Source organism: Filobasidium floriforme, assembly GCF_021052385.1.
Source record: "Filobasidium floriforme strain CBS 6241 chromosome Unknown HD553scaffold_1, whole genome shotgun sequence".
Taxonomy (NCBI): domain Eukaryota; kingdom Fungi; phylum Basidiomycota; class Tremellomycetes; order Filobasidiales; family Filobasidiaceae; genus Filobasidium; species Filobasidium floriforme.
This window is the reverse complement of record NW_025763622.1, coordinates 1445097-1466371: the sequence shown is the minus strand read 5'-3', so window position 1 is coordinate 1466371 and position 21275 is coordinate 1445097. Positions and strand designations below refer to the sequence as shown.

Genomic DNA, 21275 nt, shown 5'->3' with positions numbered 1-21275 from the left:
GACCTAGATCTGACCGAGCATCATGCATTCATGGGGAGTCGACAACCTCGGCAACCTTTACATCCAAAGACTCGTCACCCCTCTTACATTATTGTGTCGGTCTTAACACAGATAAGCATACTGCGTGGGATTGGTGGTCGCTGGAGGCATCATGGAAGAACAGCGCGCAAGTCCGGCCTCACAAGCCCGCGATTCGCATCAACACTAAAGTGCACCTCCTGTCTTCCTATAGCAACCGGTTGCTTCCTCATCCAAGCTACCAGCCGAGCCTGAACATGACGACTTGAAAGGAAATGAGACAGATCAGGATGATCACTCCATACTCGAGGAGACAGAGGAAGAGTTGGAGCAGGACCGAGCAGCGCTCGAGCAATGTGAGCCTTCTGGATGTGATCCTGCCAGTGTGCACGTAACTGAATATCAGATGCCAACTACAGCCGAGAAGCGGATAGACGACTACCTTAAGCTACATCATTCGATAGCCGTGAGCCTTCCGTGAAGCAAGACAACTTTTTCTTTCGGGCTAAGATTAGTGACTTTTGACAGTCCAGCAAGGAGCTTCTCAACAATCTTTCGTCATTCCTTACGACATTCCAAAGCGACCTGTCAGAGGTGTCTGGGCAGATCTCAGAGCTTCAAGGCAAGAGCAAAGCGATCGATCGTCAACTAGAAGGCAGAAGGGTGAGATATAGTTGCGTTCAGATTGCGTCAGGACCCTGCTCATCGATAATCCCTCAAATCTACCTTGCAGGCCATTGCGCAACCTCTCAATTCCCTCATCAAATCGCTGGTCATCCCGCCAGAACTCATCTACCTGATCCGAGACACTGTACCTAATACCGAATGGATACCAGCGATCGCTCAATTGGAGCAGAAGATATGGGCGGTTAGAGCAAGAGGGAAAGTACGGGCGAGCCATGAGGTTGCTATGGTCGTCGAGGGCCTGAAGGCAAAGGTGAGTCGTAGGAGGTAGGCAAGGCGTACATCGTCTATCAATAAAGACTCACGATCTCTTGCACGTAGGCCATTGTGTCAATACGACAACATATGCTGGGCCTGATACGGCCTCTAAGAGCTTCCGTGCAGACCAACATACAAGTCGTCCAGACCACCATACTATTGAAATATCGGCCGCTCTTTCAGTTTCTGCATCGACACGCACCGAAAGTAGCGGAAGAGGTACAGCGGGCATACGTAGTGAGCGCCAGGGCGTACTACGAAACATGTTTCAGACGTTACGCAAGAAGTCTGGGTTTGGTCAAGGTGAGCTCTGGAATAACGCTTGCGGGGAAGCCTTGTAGAAGGCTGACGGTCAGCGCATCACAGGCGCGCTCGACAGAAATGAGAGATCTGATTGGAGCACCAACAATATCGGACGCTGCACAAACGCTGCTGTCGGGTCGTCTACCCGGACGCACAGATCCATCTACCAACGGGGCCGAGCTCAAAACACCAGCGATGAAGGCTGAAGAAAAGCTTGATCGGCTGAAGTTTGCCAAGATTGACGAGGAACCGGTGATATTGGGATTTCAAGCGGAGAACAAAGCATTTGTGAGGTCGACTTTGGACGGAACCGGATATCCCGGATCATAGCTCATGTCGCCCGGCTCCCACAGATACAACCTGTAGAAGCGGTCTTTCGGTCGCTACTCTTGGTGCTCCTCGACAACGCCTCATCCGAGTTCACGTTCCTGGTCAGGTTCTTTGCTGCGACGCTAGACCGGCCTAGTAAAGGCCCTGCCGTTCCGCGATCGAATTCGGTCGTCAGCATTGGGCTCGCCAGTCCTTCGCTTCGCTCCGTTGCCTTGACACGTAAAGATAGCGCTATTAGCATGGCTTCGAGTGCCCAGGGCGGATCTGGGGCATCAGACGGGTTGGGCATGAACATGCGAGATGGTGATGCCGAGTCGGACACCGGAACGGCTACTCCCCCGGCAGAATCTAGTCGGAAGGGAACGTCAGAACCGTCCAGAGAGACTTTGCGGTTGCTAGAGGTCATTTGGAAGCAGGTCATGGAAACGGCAGTCGAATATTGCAAGGTGAGCAGAACCACGGCCGCAAGACGGGACCTTGAAGATCTGATCAGAGGGTACTGTAGGCGCTTTTCGATAGCATCGCCGAGCCCTTAGCACCACCGCCTGCAATACCGCTACTCACCATGATCCGGCTGAATGACGCAGCCATGGAAGAAGCGAATCAACGAGGGTGTATTCCCATGGAAGGTATATGCATGGGACTCAAACTCTCGATGTGGCCGATCTTCCAGAAGGAGATGACTGCGCAGATTGATAGCGTCAAAAAGCTTGCGGACGCTGCTGCTGGAGGCGGATTTGGAGCCATGTTGAACAAGGGGCCGAAAGACTCGACAGTCAGGCAAGTCTGCGAGAGATATGCAGACTTCTTCTCCTATATCGTTGCGCTCAGCAGCGATGAGGACGAAGCCATGGTCTTTACAAGGTATGCTATGGATGGTATCTTCAGAAGTACACCGCACCGCAGGGGTACTGATTATAATGTTCAATTCCGATTGTGCAGTATGAACCGCCTGCGGACAGAACTAAGCCGACTAGCAATCACTCAAAGCCAAAAGATCAAAAGTCCACCACAGCAAGCTTCGTTTTTAGTCGGTATATACGACGATATTATTCGAGGCTTGACGACGGGTCCCGGGCGGACTAGCCACCCTCGGCTTCAGACGGAATTATCGTTTTTCCGGACAAGAGAGGAGGAGGCGAGACGAAAGGTGTAATGCATGATCTGCGATGATGAGAATCATGCTTGCACAGAGACATGTGACGCCCTTGCTTTTCGGTCTCTGAAGATGTCCTTCAGGATTTCCTGTTCACAATGGAGCGGTTGATTTCAGCTTTGCCGTAGGCTTCGGCTTCAGACCGCTAGGAAACCACTGACCTTGGCATCGTCGGGATGCATCTTGCGAACTTCCTGGCCATGTGCCGAACCATCCACGGACGCAGTCGCTGATCTCGATTGGGACTTCGATCGTGGTCGATTTCCGGCGCCTGCGACCAACAACTATTAGTGCACATGTTGATTGGACCAACAGTCGGCTAAAGTGCTCACCTAAGGCTTCACGCAGACCTTCAACGTCCACTCCCCACGTGCCAGGCCCATCATGGCTGTCGACGGAATAGTTCGACCCCTTCATGGGACTCATATTCAGAGATCGTTTGCTCGTGGACCTTAGCAGGTTGGCGATAGGCAACTCGATGGAGTTGGCAAGCGCAGATTCTAAGGTCCATGGGACTGCCAGATGGTCCGACAATTCGTTTCGGTCCAGCCGTAGTCGATTCTGCATCGCGGTGCTTTCCGAGATTTGTGTAACAATCAGTTCGGGATGCGCGATGGGCCGTGACGCGGTGGAGCCCTCTCCTCGGGCTGAGAGTGGCGGGAAGGTCAACATCTCGCTGGGGGCAAAGAGACCGAATGCCGCTTTGGGCATAGAGCCTTGCGGAATCATAGATGGCTCTGGCATGTTGCGTCGGGTCTGTGTATCAAGTCAGGCGAATGTTCTAGTCTTTGGCCCGAATGTAATGCTCACCTCTCGCATAGCTTGGGCTAGCCCGTCCAATTGGCCCTGTTCTGCTAACTCTAGCCACATGAAGCAGACGAGCTCTCGACAGGCGCGCCTTCGTTCCGTTATAAAGATGTTTTCCCTAGAGTCGTGCGTCTTTCGGACCAGAATAGTCCCCGCATCACGGTCGAGCGCTAGAAGCATCGGTGCCATGACAAGCAGACCGGCTCGAGGCGAATACTCCAATACGGTAGACATGATCTCCTGTATAATGAGGTAATCCAGAGGCCCTGCAGTGTCTTCAGATATCTGACCTATCACGGGCAGATTCGTGCCAGACCCGGAATGATTCCTGTTGAAAGGGAGCGAGACCAGCTTTGACGTCCGACGTGTCATCTTGGGACCATCTTCCATAGGGTTCGATTCGTGCGGAGTAGATAGACCTGGCGTAGGCGCTTCGACCTGCACCCTAGGAGTCGGCAAGTCGCTCACCACATCTTGTTTGTCCATAAAGCCATCGAGGGCAAGAGCAGGACCAGCGAATCCGAGGCGCGACGTGATTGCCAGGGAATAGAGCGTAGCAGTAAGAGCGTGCAAGAATCGAATCATCGGAGGTTGTATCTCGGACCTTAGGTCAGAAGTCTGGTATGCAGGTAGTTCTTGACGAAGGTATAGCAAGAGGGCTTTGGCATACTCGGCCCGGATGGCAAATTTGCTCTCGCACAGCAGCGGCAGGGTCTCTTGCCAAACTTCCGGTGAGACGGGGTTCCTTCGACCCTTTCTCACAGACGCTCTCGATTCAACGCGCGCTGGACCTTTCCCCTTGTCCACGTGGATGCTACTGCTAGTATCGTTATGAACTTCGTGTCCGGGCTCGAAGTCGACGTCCGAATTGCCCAGGAGAATGTTGGCAAGACAGGTGACGAGAATCCGAATTGTCTCGGCATCGGCGGGGTTGACAGGAGAAGACCCCACGACCGCGGGAGTGGAAGCTCCACTCGCAGTGCTCTCTTTCCGGCTTCGAGCGCGTTTCAGCCTAGGTCCCGCCATCTGAAGCTCCGAGATCCTGGTTATGACCTCTTCGATCATGTCGTCCGCCTGACCCACGTAGTATGCGTGAGTCGACAAGGAGGATATGCAGTTGACGAGCGGAACCAGCAGAGTATCCTGGTTCTCCAGCTTGAGCCTAGCGATGATGGCTGACAAGAGCACAGACAGGGCTTCCGAAGGCGAAAACCCGGTGAGCGAGAGTTTTTCCGCGCTCCAGATGGTTTCGAGCATCTTGAGGAGGGTCATTTGATGCCGCATGACCGGGACCCGCTGGATATCGACCATGAACCTCTCGAGCAAGGTCGACGACATGGCATACCGGTATGGCAGCATGGTGAACCTCGTCATGTTCTCGGCTAGCCAACAACACCTCTCCTCGTCCGCCCATGCCGAAGATCCAGACTCTGGGAACCCTCGATCGATGCAAGAGAGGGAGACATCCAGTGCGTCTGCCAACTGCGACGAATGGCAATCGGACAGCAGTTCTCGAAGCGTGCCCAGAGCTGCACCCATGACATCGGCGGTGGTGGGACCTTTCTGACCGACGATATGTGTGTGCAGAGAAGGGGCACGCCGCTGAGCGGCAGGCCGACGGGCCGAGAACTCGGAAAAGTAAGGTGAAGGAGAAAAGTCCATCTGTACCCGAGCAGTCCTGACGAAGATGGCGATTTCAATACGCGGTACATCTTATAGCTTCTGAGAGTGGACCTACTGAAGCTTGAGATCATCCATATCCCCGAGCCAGAGATTCTGCATCAGAGCCGGCAAGACAATCTCGGCCTGTTGCCTGAAGTCGGACAGGCTCGTATGAAAGACGTCCGACTGCACCGCCGCAGAGAGCGCGGCAAGGCCGATCAGACGGGTTCTGTGAGGAATCCAAGTGAACCGATGGTATTAGCTTTGTCTCCTAGGTCGAACTCGAGCATATAGTTCGGCCCACCTGTTCCTAGTCTCGAAATCTCGGGTACCCTTTTCGTTCGTGACGGGCGCGTTGACCGAATCTGGCTGTACTGCGAGAGCCGCCAATCTCTTCAAGACAGCCAAGTAAGAGGTAAGCGTCGAGTCGTCCGCTGCGAATGCTGCACCGTCTACATAGGTCGCGAACGAGGTGAACTGCAAGTGATGCGGAATGGACATCGCGTACATCAGTGTCGGTGCGGGGACAAGAGATCAAAAGTTGACAGGATATGTCTGCTTACCACACCAACGGCTCGGATGGCGATATCGAGATCAAGTCCTCCTCCAGCCACGGGTTTGCTGGCGAGATCAAGCGCTCTTTCCAGGATGTTGACCACGCTGGTCGCGAATAGTCCGACGTCGCGTTTGCATTCGGACAATAGCGATCTCAAGATGGCCAGGGAGATCATGAATGAACTGTAGATCAAGTTCAAGTTGAGTTGGTTGTTGTGATTGTCGCAACAATCGCATCCATTTGCAAGAATTTGCGACTCACATCCTGCTCTTGACATTCCCCGTCGAAGCTTTCCTAGCCTCACCCGCCGCACGGACCTCGAGCTCTTTCCCCAACCGATGAAGTTTCCCCGGTTTATTGCTCGCATAATAGGTCAACCTGGACAGCTCTTGTGATAACGGTTTGTACGAATCTTGTGATGCCTTGAGGTCGTCGTTGGCCACGGGGACGAGTTGTTTTGATGGAGGGTAACAATCGTTGAGGAGTCGAGCTTCTTCCGCGAGCTTGTTGACGCCGCAACAAGAGAGGAGACCCATGCTTTTCGACTTTGAACTCTTGAAGATTCTCCTCTTGGATTGAGAATGATGTTTACCCAGATATACCGGAGTCTTGATTGTATAGAGAACTTCCTGGTAGGTTTTGATCGAAGTCTCCCTTGAACGGCCGGCCCGGATGAAACGACTGTTGAGGAATGGCTTGAAGGAGCGTAGAGTGGCTGTCGGATCAAAGACGGACGGGGTGTCTTGACATGGCCTTCTCGATGAGATGGCAAGAGAGGCTAAAGAGATGTCCTGCAAGAGCTTTTGCGATCGACAATGAATGGTGGAATAGGTATTGACATCGAGAGCATGGTTGAGTGACCAACCACCCCGGTTCCCCCCTCGATGCCGAGAGAGATGCCGAGAGAGAGAGAGAGAGAGTCGGCCGGAGGTATATCCCGAGCGAGGACGATGATGATGACATGCGAGACATGACTTGAACCCATTTCGCCCATCTCGTTCCAACCTCAGAGACCCGTAGGTGGAGCACTCCTGTACACGTACACCTTGTGCGACAGATCTCTCGAAAATGTCGGAAAGACAGGCAATCTCGGAACAAATCCACCTGATAGAGGCATCCCTCCTCCCCGCCGAACAGCTCATCCTCACCTCGGACGAGACCCCGACCTCAAAGTTGACCTTTGAGATCCTGAGCAAGGATAGCACCTACAGCATTCATGTGCTCGAACAGGACCATTCCGATGCAAAGGAGACCACCCTGAACAAGTTTCGATTCCAGATCAGGTCGACCGAGATGAACCGGGAAGAGGCGCTCGGGTGGCAGCAGTGGGTGGAAGAGGTCATCCGGGATCACGGGGACGAGGCGGAACAGACGGGTTACCCCCTCTCGACGATGATTATCGAGCACTTCTTGCCCCTTTTACAAAGCCTCACGACCCAGCCAGAACCGAACGTTCAACCCAAACCTGCACGAGAAGGCCAGCCGCCGAAACGGACGACGTATAGACCGGGACATGTCCTCTTCTCCTCTCACCACCTCCTGGCCCCGTCCAAGCGCAAAAACCTGGTGGCCCTTTCGTCCCAACTCGGTCTCGTCGGGTTCGGCAAGGTCGGCTACCCTGGCATTATATTCGCAGAGGGCGATGTCGACGACCTGGAAGAGTTTTCCCGCGAGGTGAGCCGCCGAACCATCGTATCCAATAAAGCTCAAAGCGCTTCGAAGCTGAAGCTGGATCGAGATATTCCTGTCGACGCGCAGGTGAAGAGCTGGCAATGGTTAGCCCTCCGACTACGTGTCCTCGAAGCGGACGAGAAGGCGAGCCGTTCTGAGTGGGAGGGACGCAAGGGGAAATGGGAAGAGCTGAACAAGGTCGGGGAGGCCGTAGACTACCTGAAAAAGATCGACAAGGAACACTTGCTGTTGGACATCGGGATCGGGTCGGGCGGTCACAAGGCATAGCGTTGGTTCCACCGTCCAAACATATTGATTCCTTGAACAGTTCTCTACCCGCTGTAGCCATTATACGCCAACCTGTATCATCTATAATTCATGATGCGCATCATGACGAGCTACCAAGGTCTGACCTCGCTCAAGCGAGCGTGCGCCGAAACTACCAGACATCTAATTCCACTGTATCACGTTCGAATCCATCCCATCGCATTGCGTCCGCCCTTTAACCCAAAGAAGTATAACCCGATCGTCGGCTCGTCCCAGAAGAACTGCCGCCTCGGACGTTGGAAGCGATGTGCGAAAAGAGATCGCTCATCATTGTCGGCAGATCTATCCAAAAGTCCTTGTGCGGTAACAGGTCCAAGCCTCTCGAGCCGTACGTGGTGTAGTTGTAATACATCCCTGCATGGTTAAGGTAGACCATTGTCAGCTTGACGATGGTCGTGTGACCGAGGGCATCAAGCGTAACCAAGGGAGAACGTACCGATCACAAAGTAGAAGAACAGACCGGAGAAAAGCATCCAGAATACAAACTTGAAGAATTTGCCTACACCGCTCCCACTCGAGGCAGCCTTTTCTTCAGGGGTCGGGACGTCTTCACTCCCGTCCGCCGCTTTGGGACAGGCATCAGGAGTCGACCATGTCATCGTCAATGTGCCGTCCGAATACGAGTCGAAGGCCAGCTTGTTGTCGTCCGAGTCGGATGAACAGACGAGGTGTAGCTTGAGCCGTTGTTGTCCGCTGAACAGAAGAGACGTTCACGTTCAGCGTCCGTAAGCTTCGGTATCCCACCTCAACGAAGCTTCAGCGCGACTCACCCTGCATATTCTGCTCCGTTCACACTGACGTCGAGACCCTGATCGTTCTCCCTAGTCGACACCTTGATATCATCCTCGCCCGTGCCCGTCGACCAGATCGGTATCACCGCCGTTACTCGAGCTCCTTCCGACGACGACGATTTGTGGTTGAGGAGGGTCAAGCAGACTTTCGTCCCATCCGGACACTGTTTCAAGAATCATGATCAGATTTGAAGCTAGCTGATCTCCTAGGAGCATGCTGAAGCTGCTACGCACCTGGTCCTCGTCGGCCATCTCAGTGTCACGCTTCAACCCCTCATCCCCGCATAATCTCAACCTGACTTTGGCTTCATTCGTGGTAGGGGGTGTCTGGGTAGTTTTGCTAGCCGAATGTTCGCCATCCAGAGGTCCTAGATCGAAGTGCACGTCCTTGCCCTTTTTGCCGTTTGATGATGGCAGGTCGAGACGGCAGTCGAAAGCCAAGACGGCTGGCAAGAGGAGTAGGACCAGCAGCACGCTGATGAATTGGGAGCGTAGTCGGTCCGTAAGCATGGTTCCGGTCAGATCTGCCAAGAAGCTGATGTGAAAGTAGATCTACGAGACGAGGGGCTGTAAGTGAGAGAGAAGTTGGGTATGGGTGAGGCTATCGTCACATTAGCAAGACCTCCCTCCCAGAAATATGCCCCGAGTGCGCCATGAACACGCGGCGCGGCCGAGGAACCGACAGATAGGCGCAAGTCGATCTTGTGAACAATTGATATGCCGATGGGATATGAGGGGGCAGTCTGAATCACTGGCGTACAATCGAGGACGATACATGCGAATCGTTGGATCCGAGGAAAAACGTTATTGTTAGCTGTCCGCGAGTATGAAGGTGACGCACGGACGCCCTATAGATCTACAGACAGTATGAGAGATGGACGGGGAAAGGAGCAGACGGCCAGCGCGCGCAGTCAAGAGGTGTCCACCCGTTTAGAGCAGTCTGCCTGACCCGCTTCGACCCAGTCCGCCATTCCTAGTCTCGGTCATCTCCATCATTTCGCTATCAGGTCGAGAGTCAAACGCCCTTGACCCACCGAGCCCACGCGCCATTCCGCCGTCGTCTGAATGACCCGACAAGAATGTCGCAGCCCCCGTCGAAGGGTTCCGAGTCACTCCAGCTCCACCAGCTCCATAGACGCCAGTATCCGCATACGACATGCTTGTGCCCGGAAGAGGTGGCGACGGGTCGTGGTAATACGGCGAGTTGTCGTGCATGGACCCGGCGAGCGATACTGGGTGATGATCCCCATGAGAATAGGCATCATAGTCGTCGTCGATCAGGTTGCCATCGAGGTCAGTCCGGCCTCGTTCCTAGCAGACGGATAACCCGTTGCGTGTCAGTATTGTTTGCTGTGCTGTATTACTAGAATATCGCGCCAAACACTCACAAAGGCGTTGGTCTCGAAACCGTGTCCACCGGTAGGCTTAGCGGGGAGAGGCAGGTTCATAGACGAATCTCCGTGACGGTTGAGTTCAGGCCTGCGATGACAACAAGATCAGTCTTATGAGGAGGCTGTTGTTGTTGCGACAGCTATCTTATTACCTACCACTTGATACCGTCGGCTACAATTTCAGGTAATGGTATTGTAATCAGTATCAGACGCAACTCCGTACGTGAACCTCTCGACTCACCGTCGTCATCGTCAAAGCTGGCGAATCTCTTCTGTTTGAGCTTCCAGACGAGGAATAAAACCAGTCCAAGCACAACAACACCAGCAACGACGCTGATCCCGACAATCGCACCGGTTCCCAGCCCGCCCGAATCTTCGTCTTCGTTTTTGGCGCTGGACGTGCCGTTGGCATTTCCTGCCGACATGGTCTCGAGCACGGTGGCGGTTTGCGGATCGACAGCTCCGGTTTGAGAGCTTCGGGAGAGTGTTTGGACTTCGGTGACGTAGATGACAGAACCTTGAGCGTCGGTCGAAACGCGACTGCGAAATCGAAATGAGGAAAGCACAATGTCAGCCTAGATCCCGCAGCCACGCAAGGGGATTCGAGATCCGAGAGGAATCGGGAGAAAGAGATGAACCTCGTAAGGGCCTCTTCATCGATCACGGGTGTGAGGGGAGGTATCCGGCTCGAAGTCGACGTGACCAGACTGGTCAAGCTCGGATCCGTCGTCGTCGTCAATGCATTTGTCTGGGAAGCCATGTTTGGCCGACTTTTGTTTAGCGAGGGAACAGAAGACGTTCCAGAGTGGATTATTTGAGGGGACGAAGCACCAGTCCGATTTCCGTTCGAGTACAACGAACAAGACCAGCGGGCCACGGCGATAGACCAGAAGACACGTCCAAATCGAGAAACCAGAGAGCCACGACCAGGTCAAGAGACGAAGGGAGGGGAAGCGAGATGAAGGCAGAGAGGAAAGAGGGGTCAGGATAGGAAGGGTGGAAGGTAAAAAAAGGGAAGAGGACACGCCAGGGGAAAGAGACCCAAACCAGAATCGACGAGAAGAATAGAAGAACGCTGTGATACGTACGTCGCGGAGACCACTACGGTCGAGCTGCTCATCCCTGCCGGAGCCGTTAAAGTGCCTGATCGACGAATATATACGATCGTCAGCACCTCTTACTCTCTTGTCGATATCGTCCACCTTCCAAGCCTACTTACCAGTAGGGCTTACACCCAGTGCCGTGCTAGCCCCCGCAGAGCTGGCTACACCAACGGTCGAGCTGACGGCCTGTTCCTGCGTGGTCGGATCGGTCTCGCTGACGACGACCACCGAGGTAGAGGAAGGCGTGCTCGATGTAGTAGGTGTGACTGCTGGAGTGTTGAGGCTGGTCGTACTAGGGGTGACGGCCGCTGCCGAGGTGGTACGGATGGCAGCTGATGTAGTAGGCGTGATAGCTGCGGCCGAAGAGGTCGTAGGAGGTGTGATGGCTGCGGCCGAAGTAGTGCTGACCACCGCGGCAGAAGAGGTAGGTTGACGAGTGGCCTAGCGAAGAGGAAGCAGCGGCGAGCGGAGTCCAAACGATCTAGACATCAGCAAACTTGCCCAGTGTAGAAGAAGACAGCCTCTTTGCACTCACACTCGTGGCGTCCTCATCCGCATCATCGTCCCCGCCAATCTGGATCAACTGCCTCTCCCTCACCCAACCCTGTTCCCTCTCTCCCATCTGGTTCAGACCTCGGCCAGCCCGTCTCGCCAAGACCCCATCATGGCCCCTCACATGTCTTCCTTGTTGAACGTGGTGGTGGGAAGATTGAAGGGCCGATACGACCGAAGGTGGGGCGAGGAGAAAAGCGGTGAGGAGGATGGAGAATTGGGAGGTAGAGAGCTTCATTGTGGAAGATGTATTCGGGAGGGGAATGGAGGTTTCAGGCTCCTTTGTGTCGGTGAGGCGTGCGTTTGAAGGGTTTGGAAGATTGAACCCTGAAGATTGGGACTAGGACGAGCCCTAAGAATTGGGACTAGGACGAGGTTTGCTATGAGAGCAAGGGAAGAGGGATCGAGGATCCTCGTCTTGATGTCTGCGTCTGATTCGCGCTAAGGTCGTTATGGCCAGACCTGGAGATCTGTGCGAGAGTCTTGAAAGCGAGCAGGTCGGAGAGGACAGCCGAGAATCCAGAAGGTCTATATGGTCCAGACTAGCAGACTATCGTAAAAGGTCGAGAGGTGAGGTACCGGTTGGTGCGATCGTCACACGTCGAGTCTTGTCGTAGTCGGTCGCGAGTTGGTTTTTGTTGTTGTGTTGTGTTGTTGATCGTGTGTCTACTGCGTTGACGATGGTCGTATCCAGAGCCAGCTCGGGGAGAGGACGTGTCGTAGGATGTGTGTAGGGTAGTGAATAGTGGATCTGGGTAATGAATATGGTTGCGTTGTAAGGTGTCGTCGTTCAGTGTCGGCTGAGGGAGTGAGTGTTCGATCAAGAAAAGGCGATTCTGAGTGATCGAGTGATCACTGTGATTGCGGTTGCCCTTAGCGTGAAGAGGGGAGGGGATGGGCTTGGCTGCGAAGCGGGAGCAGATCCGTCTTTAATCTTCCGGGTGAAAGCGAGTGTTTACTTTGAGTAGGGGCGAACGGTTCTCGCTATTGGGTCGTTGGTGTTCTGGATAATTGGCATTCGAGTTACAATTTGCAAGTGTATCCGGATCGAGACCTCCCCCCCTTGTCGCCATCATAATCCTGGTATCTCCAGCGGCTGTAACACGAATCCACCCAACACCCCCTCGCATGCCTCCTTTGAGTCGATTGTTGCGCGTGCCCCAGCGAGGAACGACCCCGTTTCACATTGTACTTCTTGCGACATGGACCAGGGGCAAGAGGGACATGGAGGAATGGTCGCATCATGCATCATGGCATGAAGCGCAAGTCTCCTGTTCGCTGCATGGTCAACGGGCAACAAGGCAGAATCCAGGAACTGCGTCGTGACCTGCTTACGTGACGTTACGGCATCCTGACGGCAGATGTATCACGTGACTCGTAGCGTCAACCCTGGCTTGAGATTATTGACGGCCGAGCTGCCAAATGCCCTATGATCCTATGATCTATGATCCATCGATCTATGATCCATCAACAAGCACATGGTCGGTTTCTGTGTCCACACACTTCACCGGTACTTTTGCGATCTTCACCTGCAGACCTAGCTGCTTCCCCAATAATACCCTCGGCTGGTAGCCTCGTATCACAAACAGATCTATACCTGGCAAAGATGCCCCGAAAACAGCCGTCCAACCCAAAACAATCCGCCGCCATCCTTCCCGTCTCGTCCGGCAAGAAAAAGGTCTTTGGAGACGACGACCAGGACGAGGATGAGGATGTCTACGATGTCTCTGCCAAAGTGAATCAGGAAAGCGAGGACAGCGAGGAGGACGATGACGACGACGACGATGACGACGCGCCCGAGGCAGTTGGATTGGCAGTGGGAAAGGATGCGGCTAGGCTGGAAGAGGAAGAGCGATTAGCGTACGTTCTCCTTCGCGTCTCGCTATCTACTGCTATACAAATCGTTCAAAGTTAACTGACGATCCCTTTCTTTCCCTCACCCATGCGTCTCCTCTTGGTGATCCCTTGCATATTTCTCGACACGATGCAGATCGTTACAAGCCAAGAAGAAGGCCCGGGCGGAAAAGTCTGCCAAGGTGCAAGCAGTCCGAGAAGCTCAAAAGGCCGCAGAGAGGGAAGACGAGGCGAGCAAAGCTGCGGCAAAGGCTGCGAAAAAGGGCAAGGGGAAGAAGGCGGTCGCCATGCAGCAGGAGGAGGAAAGCCAGGACGAGGAAGATGCCGATGTGGATATGGATGGGTCGGACATGGAATCGTTTCATTCTGACGATGACCAGGATGAGGATCTGGACGCCGATCTGGACGACGAGAGTGACGAGGACGAGGACGAGGATGAGGATTTGAGCATGATGAACGAGGATCCAGAGACGAAACGTCTACACGCCCGAATGCAAGCCGCCATGGAAGCCGCCGAGACCAGAGCTTCCTCCAAACCCTCTTCCTCCACTTCCAAACCTTCCACGTCCAAATCGTCGAAAAAGACCTCCACATCGCAGGCACCCACACCGGCGGTCCTGGATGACTCTAGCGAATATGACATGGGACCGATGATGCTGCCCGCCTCGGTCTTGTCCGCTGCGGCGGCGAACGAGGCGAGAAAGAAAAAGTTGATGGCCAGAAAGGCAGAGTTGGCGAGGGCGGAAGAGGCTAGGCGGGCTCGACGGAAGACCAAGCGGGCGCAGGTCGAACCGAAACAACGCAAGGTCAAGTGAGCACCATCTGCTCCCCATACCACCATGGATTTAGACTGGCTGGCTAATCCGGACGATCTTGCAGCGACAAGACAACCATTCATCTCTTACCTACAAGCCTGAGTGCAGGTGGAATGCCCCCAATCGTCCGAGCGAGGGCGCAGGTGAATGCAAAGTCCGTCTCCGAAAAGTTCACCAAGGGAGCCATGCAGAGGAGCGGTCTCCAGGCGGATGGCAAGACCTCGGGCAAGCGATCGGGTGGTGAGTTCCGTTGCGAAACGATTATGCTACAGGGCCACGTATTAATTACGCGTCTTACATATATTCTGGGGCCGACAGTCTCGTCAATGGCATCTTCTCGTACAAAAGGACCTGCTGCCAAGTTTGAGCGTTAAGCGGGCTACATATATCGTAATCATGGCGTCCAGAATCACCGGTATACCGGGCTAGGACACTGTAGCATAAGGATGGCTCGTTCTCGCAGCCCTTGTAATCGTCACCCGCCGCTGCGTTTCTGGCGACCATGTTCGTACACCTGTGATCAATCCTCCATTAAGGCTTCACGCGCCACTGAGCCAGAGATCAGCAGTCCTTGCATGGACTCGTCGTTGGGCCCGTCCATCATCTCGGGATATATGCGGGACCTATAATGCGAAATGGCAAGATGAGTAAAGACTTGGAGGTTGGCCCCTGATAGAATGCGCCGACGTACTCTAAGCGCGAGATGTACTCGCCAGTGACCTCGAAATCTTTCAATTGGGGGCCGATATAGCTGGAAAAGTGTAAAGATAGTTTTGAAGAAGGGTATCACAGATAACAGTCATCTTTCAGCTCACAATTGGTGGCGAGAAGCGATCTGCAATAGTGCCGCCCAATGCGAATCGGCCTGCGGGCACAAAATGCTGACGTCAGTTAAGCTACGCCTCTCTGGCTTGTATGACTAGTACCTTGTGGCAGTTCATGCTGCCGATGATAACCATCAGCTCTTTCGCTCGCGTGATGGCAACATTAAACCTGAGAACGCCAATCGAGCTAAGAATCAGCAGGAAATCGGCCATGCTTGGGCCACGCTTGCTTTCGGTAAAGTCGAGACTTGCCGTTTCGGCTCGTTGATGAGTCCCATCCCGTTATCCTGGTCAGACTGGAGGAACCTGTCGCGGGAGCGAACGCATGACAGAATGACGCAGCGGTACTCGGCACCTTGATACGCCTGACAATACAAGCCCGGCTTCAGCATCCCAAGTCGGTACGCAAGGTTGGTCTGTTGCTCACCTCCACGTTCCCGACGTTGATATCGTGGTAGCCCGCTTCTCGTAGTTTCAACCGTATCCGCCAGACCTGTTCTCTCCACGGTGTGATTACGCCAATTTCGCTCTGACGGTATCCGTCGGCACGACCCGTTGCAAGGCTCTTGACCGTCCTGACTACTTCTGCAATTTCGCTCATCTGCCACAGGGCGAGGCGACATCGTTCAGCCAAGTGAACAGCAATGAATCGCTCAATCACATACATTGAAAAAGCTCGCGCCCTGGATAGCAGCATTCATTAGCCATCTCTAGCCACGGCGGAATGGTTCTCCAACTTACCTCGTCTATCCAGTCTTCGTTCGCTTCGATGCCCTTGATCAGCATAGGCAGACGCTTGTTTGGGAGGTCCGACCATTGCGAGAGAGTCACTTTGGCGACCGGTTCCAACGAATCGTCGTAGAAGATTGTGCTTGGCAGCAACAGGATACCAGGGTGGCTGCGGTAATTGTTGACCAAGCGAATGATGTTGACGGATTCGGTCTGTACGTTGGCCTTCAGATCGTATATCGTACGCTCCTGCAGCCTCTCCATGAGAGAGACATCCAGCCCATGGCCTCGAGCACGACTAGAGGTGACGATCGCAGGTAGCTGCTTGATGTCTCCGCAGATCACCACTTGGGGTTCTCGACCTTGCAACATGTCGGCTTCCTCGGGCCCGATCATGACCGCAGCAAGTGGTATCAGGATTTCCGGTTCCGAAGCTTGCCCCGCCTGGTCAAGAAGCTCGGTCAGAATGTAGTACCGTTGCAAACTCTGTTCCTGAACTCGCCTCGTCAACGAGAAGATGAGTCCAGTGCACCTGTAAAGACATCTTCGCCTTTTTACGGCCAATCGCTCGCAACATTCGGTGTTCGAGCCTCAGCATCTCTGCGTTCGTCGCCTTTGCTATCGTGAGAAGTTCCGCATCCAAGCAGTCGACGACGACTACCCGGTATCGCAAAAGCTCGGCCCATGCAGGGACTATGCAAATCCATGACTCAGTTAGCGTTTCAAAGTTAATCTGCTATACGCTCGGACTCACCGACAAAGCTATTGTTCTTGATACACGAATAGGTCAACACCTCGTTCGGTGTCTCGGCAAACGTCCTCGTCGAGCTCTGAAGCCTCAACAAGCTCTTGTTGTCGAGGAACGGAGCGAGGCGTAAGGCGAGGGTATCCGCAGCGGGATTTGACGGAGCTGTGAGCAGGATGTGAGCGTCTTCGTGATGCATTAGGATCTGGAGCACCAGCTCGACCATCGTCTTCGTTTTGCCTGGCCGCAAAAGGGTGTGAGGGTATATTTCAGCACAGAGGTTTGAGCTATATAGATGAGGAAACCAAACACTTGCCGGTGCCAGGTGGTCCTGCTATCAGGTAGGGTACGGTCCTATGCGACCCAACGATCCGCTTGATTGCCAACTTTTGTTGTTCATTGAGCGGAGGTTGGCTGAGAGACTGCACGTCATTCCTCCTCGCAAACGGCTTGAGCTCAAAGTCGGTACGAGACATGGTCTCCTTGATGTCCTCGATTCGAGGGAAGAGCCACTTAGTTGTAGGAGTACGAAATGCACTGTCTGTCTGCGTGACGAGGCACGAAGCCACCCGTCGTAGCTGCGTATCATGTATTCATTAAAGCAGAGATGCCGACAGACATTGTCATGCGGTAGTTGGGAAAGAAGATATACAAGATGCGCATAAGTGCGCTGCAAGCCGGACATGATCAGAGACGCGACAGAAATATGACTGACTGCACTGTGCATCGAAATTAGCGCATCCGTCGAAGGGTAGAATTCGACCATATATTCCGGACCTCCTCTAGGAGCATGATTCCGCTGCTGAAGCGCGGGCTGAAGAGCTGGGAAAGCGGTCGTGTACTCGGGACTGCCTCCTGAAGGATGATGCCGCAGATGAGTATCCATTTCTGAGAGGGAGGGGCATTCGAAAAACACCAGCCCCTCCCGTTTGATGGTACCGGTGATCCTGGCTTGTACCGCTGCTTCGGTAGCGGTCTGTAGCGGACGATAGAGGCCTCGAATACGCAGTCGGTCGTCGATGAAGAGACGTGGCGAGTCTTCCCTCGTCCCTGGGATTCGGATCTGCCACATGACTGGGTTCGACTGTGGTCCGCTGGAAGTGACGGATTGTCTGGTGATCGGTACGCCGTAGATGACTTGACGCCCCGCCGCCTGTCGCAACTCCTCTTGTTCCATCGCCAGCAATGCAGTAAAGTGATCCAGATAAGAGGCTGCATCGTCTCGTAGCGCTGGAACGTTTGCGTCGATGGCGGGAGACGTGATCGCGTCCAATCCGCATAGTCCGCACGCTGGAGGATACATGTCTCGAAGTAAAGGTAGGGGAAAGACCTCTGCCGCTTGACCCGGATCGACCGCTAGAGGAAGAGGCGGTAAGGGGACGTCGTACAAGGCTGGTGGGATCGTATGTAGCCAATTCGGGATATATGCCGTTGCCTTCGATGTGCACATATAGACACAATCGGTAGGAGCTCCCTCGACACGGATGACGAATGTGGGCAATGCTTTACTCACAAACTTGTCCAAGACGTTTCTTTCGGGATGTACCGAATGACTACCTCCAGTGCCTATCGCTCCCTGGTTTTGTTTCATCTTGGGAAGATCTTGGCTTGCACTAGCCAGCCCGTTGCCAGAACCAGAGATAGTCTTCATCGTGGTGGTTGGCGAAGCCTTGCTTGCATCATTTTCGAGGACGGCCTCGTCTATGCTCTTTAATAGTTGCAACAGGTCCTCTTCAATCGTCATCCAGGCCTAGACAGCGCCAGAGCTTTCACAAGGCAGACGGTCGAACGGAGACCTGGCTCGAGTCTATGATGACGTTCGCCAGCCGATGCTGGATATCGCATCGAGAAGAAGCATTGTGATCTTGTGATGAAGATGGATGGTTGACTGTAGCACATCTGCGGGTTCTTTGTTCAAGAAAGGTGCGCGGCTCTCTCTCCGGCGCGCGCTGCGTCGCCGAGCGAGAGCACGCGAAAAGGGGTTCTCAAGATCGATATTCGACTCGTTACCTACCTGCTTTACACAAGTATCTCTGACATCGAATACATCTAGCATCCCGTCATCACTTGCGACTGGACTTGAACAGGAAAAAATCTGCCTCAGTTGTGAAGAGCGATGTCGGATCGCGGCAGTCCAGCGCCCGGCAGGGTCACCCGAGCGGCTCTGGCACCTCCTTCAAAACCGGTAGACTATCGACAAACGCATGTAGTAAACGGTGAGTTCGAGGTTCAGCTGGCGTGTATGATTCTGCTATGATCGCTGATACGTTCTGATTGTTGTATTTCATAGCACCTGCCACTTTCACTCAAGCTCCATTGAAAACGTACACGCCGGCCGTGCCATCTCGATTACGACCAGGAGCAAACAACCAATCTCCTTATGGATCTCCCGCTCCGTCCTATTCTGCACAACAGCATGCACCTCAACCTGCCTACCAGCAGCAGAATACCGTCATTCCTCCAGTCTCTTATGCTGGTGGTAGCTATCCCCTTGCAGCTGTCCCACCTGGATCAGTCACGAGGGGTATCCTCGCCCGTCGACCTGTATCACAGGCCAAGTGGACGACCTATGAGAGCCGAGTGAAGACCGGGGTGACAACCTTGATTCAACCCATCAACATCACTGGAGGCCCCAACCCGGCCTTTTCTCAAATGCCAAGTACCGGTGGCGGTGCGAGTACACCGGTAGCTTCGGAAGGCAGACGACGGACGACACGAGTGAACTATGCCGAGGATGAAGCGTACGAGGGGTTGGAGGATGATGATGGCGGGGATGCGGGTGGGACCAGGTATAGCCGCAGAATGGCTCAACAATCGAGAAGAGCAGACAACGCCTCCAATGGGGACATTCAAGCTGGATGGTCATGGCTTGGCGACCGGGCACCATCAGATAGGGTGGTTTCGAAGCAAGCTCAGCCCATGGTTCTGTCTTGCGCGTGAGTCGCATCCTTGGCTTTCATGGTACACGGAGGAAGGTGGACAACTGATTTTGCTCTTCCTCCTCCATGCCAGATCGAGTGGTGAAGATGAACTGGATCGGGAAGCCTACAAGCCTGTGCTTCTAGCACCAATACGGATCGAGTTGGACACCGATACACATAGAATACGAGATTACTTTACGTGGAATGTCAACGGTAGGTCCCCTTCGAGATATTACTCGTACTTCTCAACCCAGCTGATCAGTTCTGCACCACACAGAGCGCCTCATCACCCCTTACGAATTTGCCATGGTTCTCTGTCGAGACTTGAACATCAACGGCTCACAATATGCCGATCCCATCGCTACGATGATCGTGGGACAATGCGAGGAATACGCCGAGCTCTTGAACATTGACATCCTGGATGATGCGGATATCGAAAACAACCCGGTAGAAGAAGGAGAGGAGGCCGATGGTACCGCTGAGAAACATGTCGGAAACGGTCTGCGGAGCAGAGGCACGAGCGCAGGGGCCAGTACCCCAGGGTTGGGAACACCGTTAACGGGAGCCAATACCCCCCTGCCTGGCGAATCGAGCAGTCGAGCGAACAGTCCTGCTGTTGTTGCAGGAAAGCGAAGCGGTGCGGGCTTCGACCTCGACCGTGTGCATAAGCGGGTCAGGTTCAATCGACCTGGAGATGTCGATGTCGTCAAGGACGCCAACGGCGAGATCAAGGAAGCGGGAGCGGCACCGAAGGAGAGCGAGGCCGAGGAGAGCGATTGCAGGGTGATCGTAAACGTAAGCTGTTCGGCGAGCGGCTGGTACCTCGCGAACAAGATCTCATCCCCGTTGCTTTTTCGATTCTTAGCTCGATGTACAGATATCAACCTTCAATCTTCGAGACCGAATCGAGTGGGACCTCTCGTCTACCATGACCCCAGAAGCTTTCACCGCATCCTACTGCACCGAGCTCGGTCTGACAGGCGAAGCGAAACCCATCATCGCCCACGCCATCCACGAAGAGATCCTCAAACACAAAAAGGACGCGTACGAATCCGGTCTCTATGGTCCCGGTGCGGTCCAGTATGATTCGAGAGATGACGCGCCAAAGAGACTGAGGGGCGTCTGGAGGGATTATTGGGATCGGGACGAGTTTGGCCCGGTGATGATCCCGCTGACGGCCGAGATGATGCAGGCTTCAGAGGAAGGCAGGAGTCGAGAAGCCAGGTCAGTGGATATTGTCGACGAGTCTTTGTGTCAATAGCAACTGACGATTGCCATACCCGCGTGCTGCTTATTGTCGGTAGGCGTATGCGAAGAGAGGCTGCCAGAGGTGCCGGGCGATAAGAATTCCGCGGGGAAAGAAGAATAGACTCTGCTTGAACATATTTCGTGCCGAGGCGGTGCTCGCGTTGTAACAGAAATCAGACCAGTAGCACCCTGGAAAGTTGGAGTGGTCATGGTCGTACAGCCACATATAATAACGATAGACAGATCAATCTGAGAGAAAGAAGCATAGTCGCAGATTCACACGTCTAGATTGTAGACTGAAAACCTCGTCCCGACACCGAGCCGTGTGATGTGTCGTGATAGTCGATACTCCAATGTCCCAAGTCGAAAGGACATTTCGTCTCGACTCGCCTTGTGACGAAGCGTCAGATGCTGCGACTTCGACTCAGTCAGAACGTTGTATCTATGACAAGGAGCACCGGAGTCGACGTTACTGCTACTACCACTACTGCTCAGCCTAAAGAAATGGCAAGTTGGTAGTTCGAATATGA

General features: G+C 53.9%; 8 protein-coding genes across 8 annotated transcripts; 4 read left to right on the top strand and 4 right to left on the bottom strand.

Annotated features, from left to right (window-relative positions):
* The first annotated feature begins 70 nt into the window (after nt 1-70).
* HD553DRAFT_13932 (Sac2 family-domain-containing protein) lies at nt 71-3069 on the top strand. The gene is made up of 10 exons (XM_046176660.1): nt 71-166; nt 233-374; nt 438-484; nt 547-681; nt 752-955; nt 1024-1263; nt 1327-1551; nt 1617-2039; nt 2099-2457; nt 2536-3069. Exons 1-10 carry the CDS (start codon nt 152-154, stop codon nt 2747-2749), a joined length of 2004 nt encoding a protein of 667 aa, XP_046040356.1. The 5' UTR covers nt 71-151; the 3' UTR covers nt 2750-3069.
* Nucleotides 2450-6567, bottom strand: HD553DRAFT_303203 (uncharacterized protein). Its single transcript, XM_046178840.1, has 8 exons — nt 6036-6567; nt 5782-5956; nt 5523-5695; nt 5295-5447; nt 3560-5234; nt 3082-3505; nt 2911-3020; nt 2450-2838 (listed from the first exon to the last, which is right to left on the bottom strand). Exons 1-8 carry the CDS (start codon nt 6308-6310, stop codon nt 2773-2775), a joined length of 3051 nt encoding a protein of 1016 aa, XP_046040355.1. The 5' UTR covers nt 6311-6567; the 3' UTR covers nt 2450-2772.
* Nucleotides 6568-6842: 275 nt separating this feature from the next.
* HD553DRAFT_266285 (uncharacterized protein) lies at nt 6843-7733 on the top strand (the record flags this gene model as incomplete). The annotated part of the gene is made up of 2 exons (XM_046177477.1): nt 6843-7448; nt 7533-7733. 2 exons carry the CDS (start codon nt 6843-6845, stop codon nt 7731-7733), a joined length of 807 nt encoding a protein of 268 aa, XP_046040354.1.
* A 107-nt stretch (nt 7734-7840) lies between these two features.
* On the bottom strand, nt 7841-9273 carry HD553DRAFT_13893 (autophagy-related protein 27). Its single transcript, XM_046176659.1, has 4 exons — nt 8798-9273; nt 8543-8727; nt 8209-8465; nt 7841-8126 (listed from the first exon to the last, which is right to left on the bottom strand). Exons 1-4 carry the CDS (start codon nt 9071-9073, stop codon nt 7948-7950), a joined length of 897 nt encoding a protein of 298 aa, XP_046040353.1. The 5' UTR covers nt 9074-9273; the 3' UTR covers nt 7841-7947.
* An 82-nt stretch (nt 9274-9355) lies between these two features.
* Nucleotides 9356-11954, bottom strand: HD553DRAFT_13887 (uncharacterized protein). Its single transcript, XM_046176658.1, has 7 exons — nt 11593-11954; nt 11174-11498; nt 11043-11097; nt 10196-10494; nt 10111-10126; nt 9952-10042; nt 9356-9874 (listed from the first exon to the last, which is right to left on the bottom strand). The coding sequence occupies exons 1-7, from the start codon at nt 11845-11847 to the stop codon at nt 9494-9496; spliced, it is 1422 nt and encodes a 473-aa protein (XP_046040352.1). The 5' UTR covers nt 11848-11954; the 3' UTR covers nt 9356-9493.
* A 1441-nt stretch (nt 11955-13395) lies between these two features.
* HD553DRAFT_13873 (uncharacterized protein) lies at nt 13396-14974 on the top strand. Its single transcript, XM_046176655.1, has 4 exons — nt 13396-13469; nt 13611-14274; nt 14343-14518; nt 14597-14974. Exons 2-4 carry the CDS (start codon nt 13751-13753, stop codon nt 14650-14652), a joined length of 756 nt encoding a protein of 251 aa, XP_046040351.1. The 5' UTR covers nt 13396-13469; nt 13611-13750; the 3' UTR covers nt 14653-14974.
* On the bottom strand, nt 14496-18425 carry HD553DRAFT_303195 (P-loop containing nucleoside triphosphate hydrolase protein). The gene is made up of 13 exons (XM_046178839.1): nt 18090-18425; nt 17292-18011; nt 16893-17154; nt 16586-16816; nt 16334-16524; nt 15844-16275; nt 15768-15785; nt 15530-15703; nt 15355-15467; nt 15205-15271; nt 15094-15143; nt 14970-15029; nt 14496-14901 (listed from the first exon to the last, which is right to left on the bottom strand). Exons 1-13 carry the CDS (start codon nt 18318-18320, stop codon nt 14799-14801), a joined length of 2652 nt encoding a protein of 883 aa, XP_046040350.1. The 5' UTR covers nt 18321-18425; the 3' UTR covers nt 14496-14798.
* Nucleotides 18426-18943: 518 nt separating this feature from the next.
* HD553DRAFT_266113 (putative SWI/SNF-related matrix associated protein) lies at nt 18944-20758 on the top strand (the record flags this gene model as incomplete). Its single annotated transcript, XM_046177463.1, has 5 exons — nt 18944-19512; nt 19595-19710; nt 19775-20029; nt 20123-20292; nt 20363-20758. Coding segments are annotated over 5 exons (1506 nt in total), but the record flags the coding sequence as incomplete, so codon positions are not given.
* Between the last annotated feature and the right edge of the window lie 517 nt (nt 20759-21275).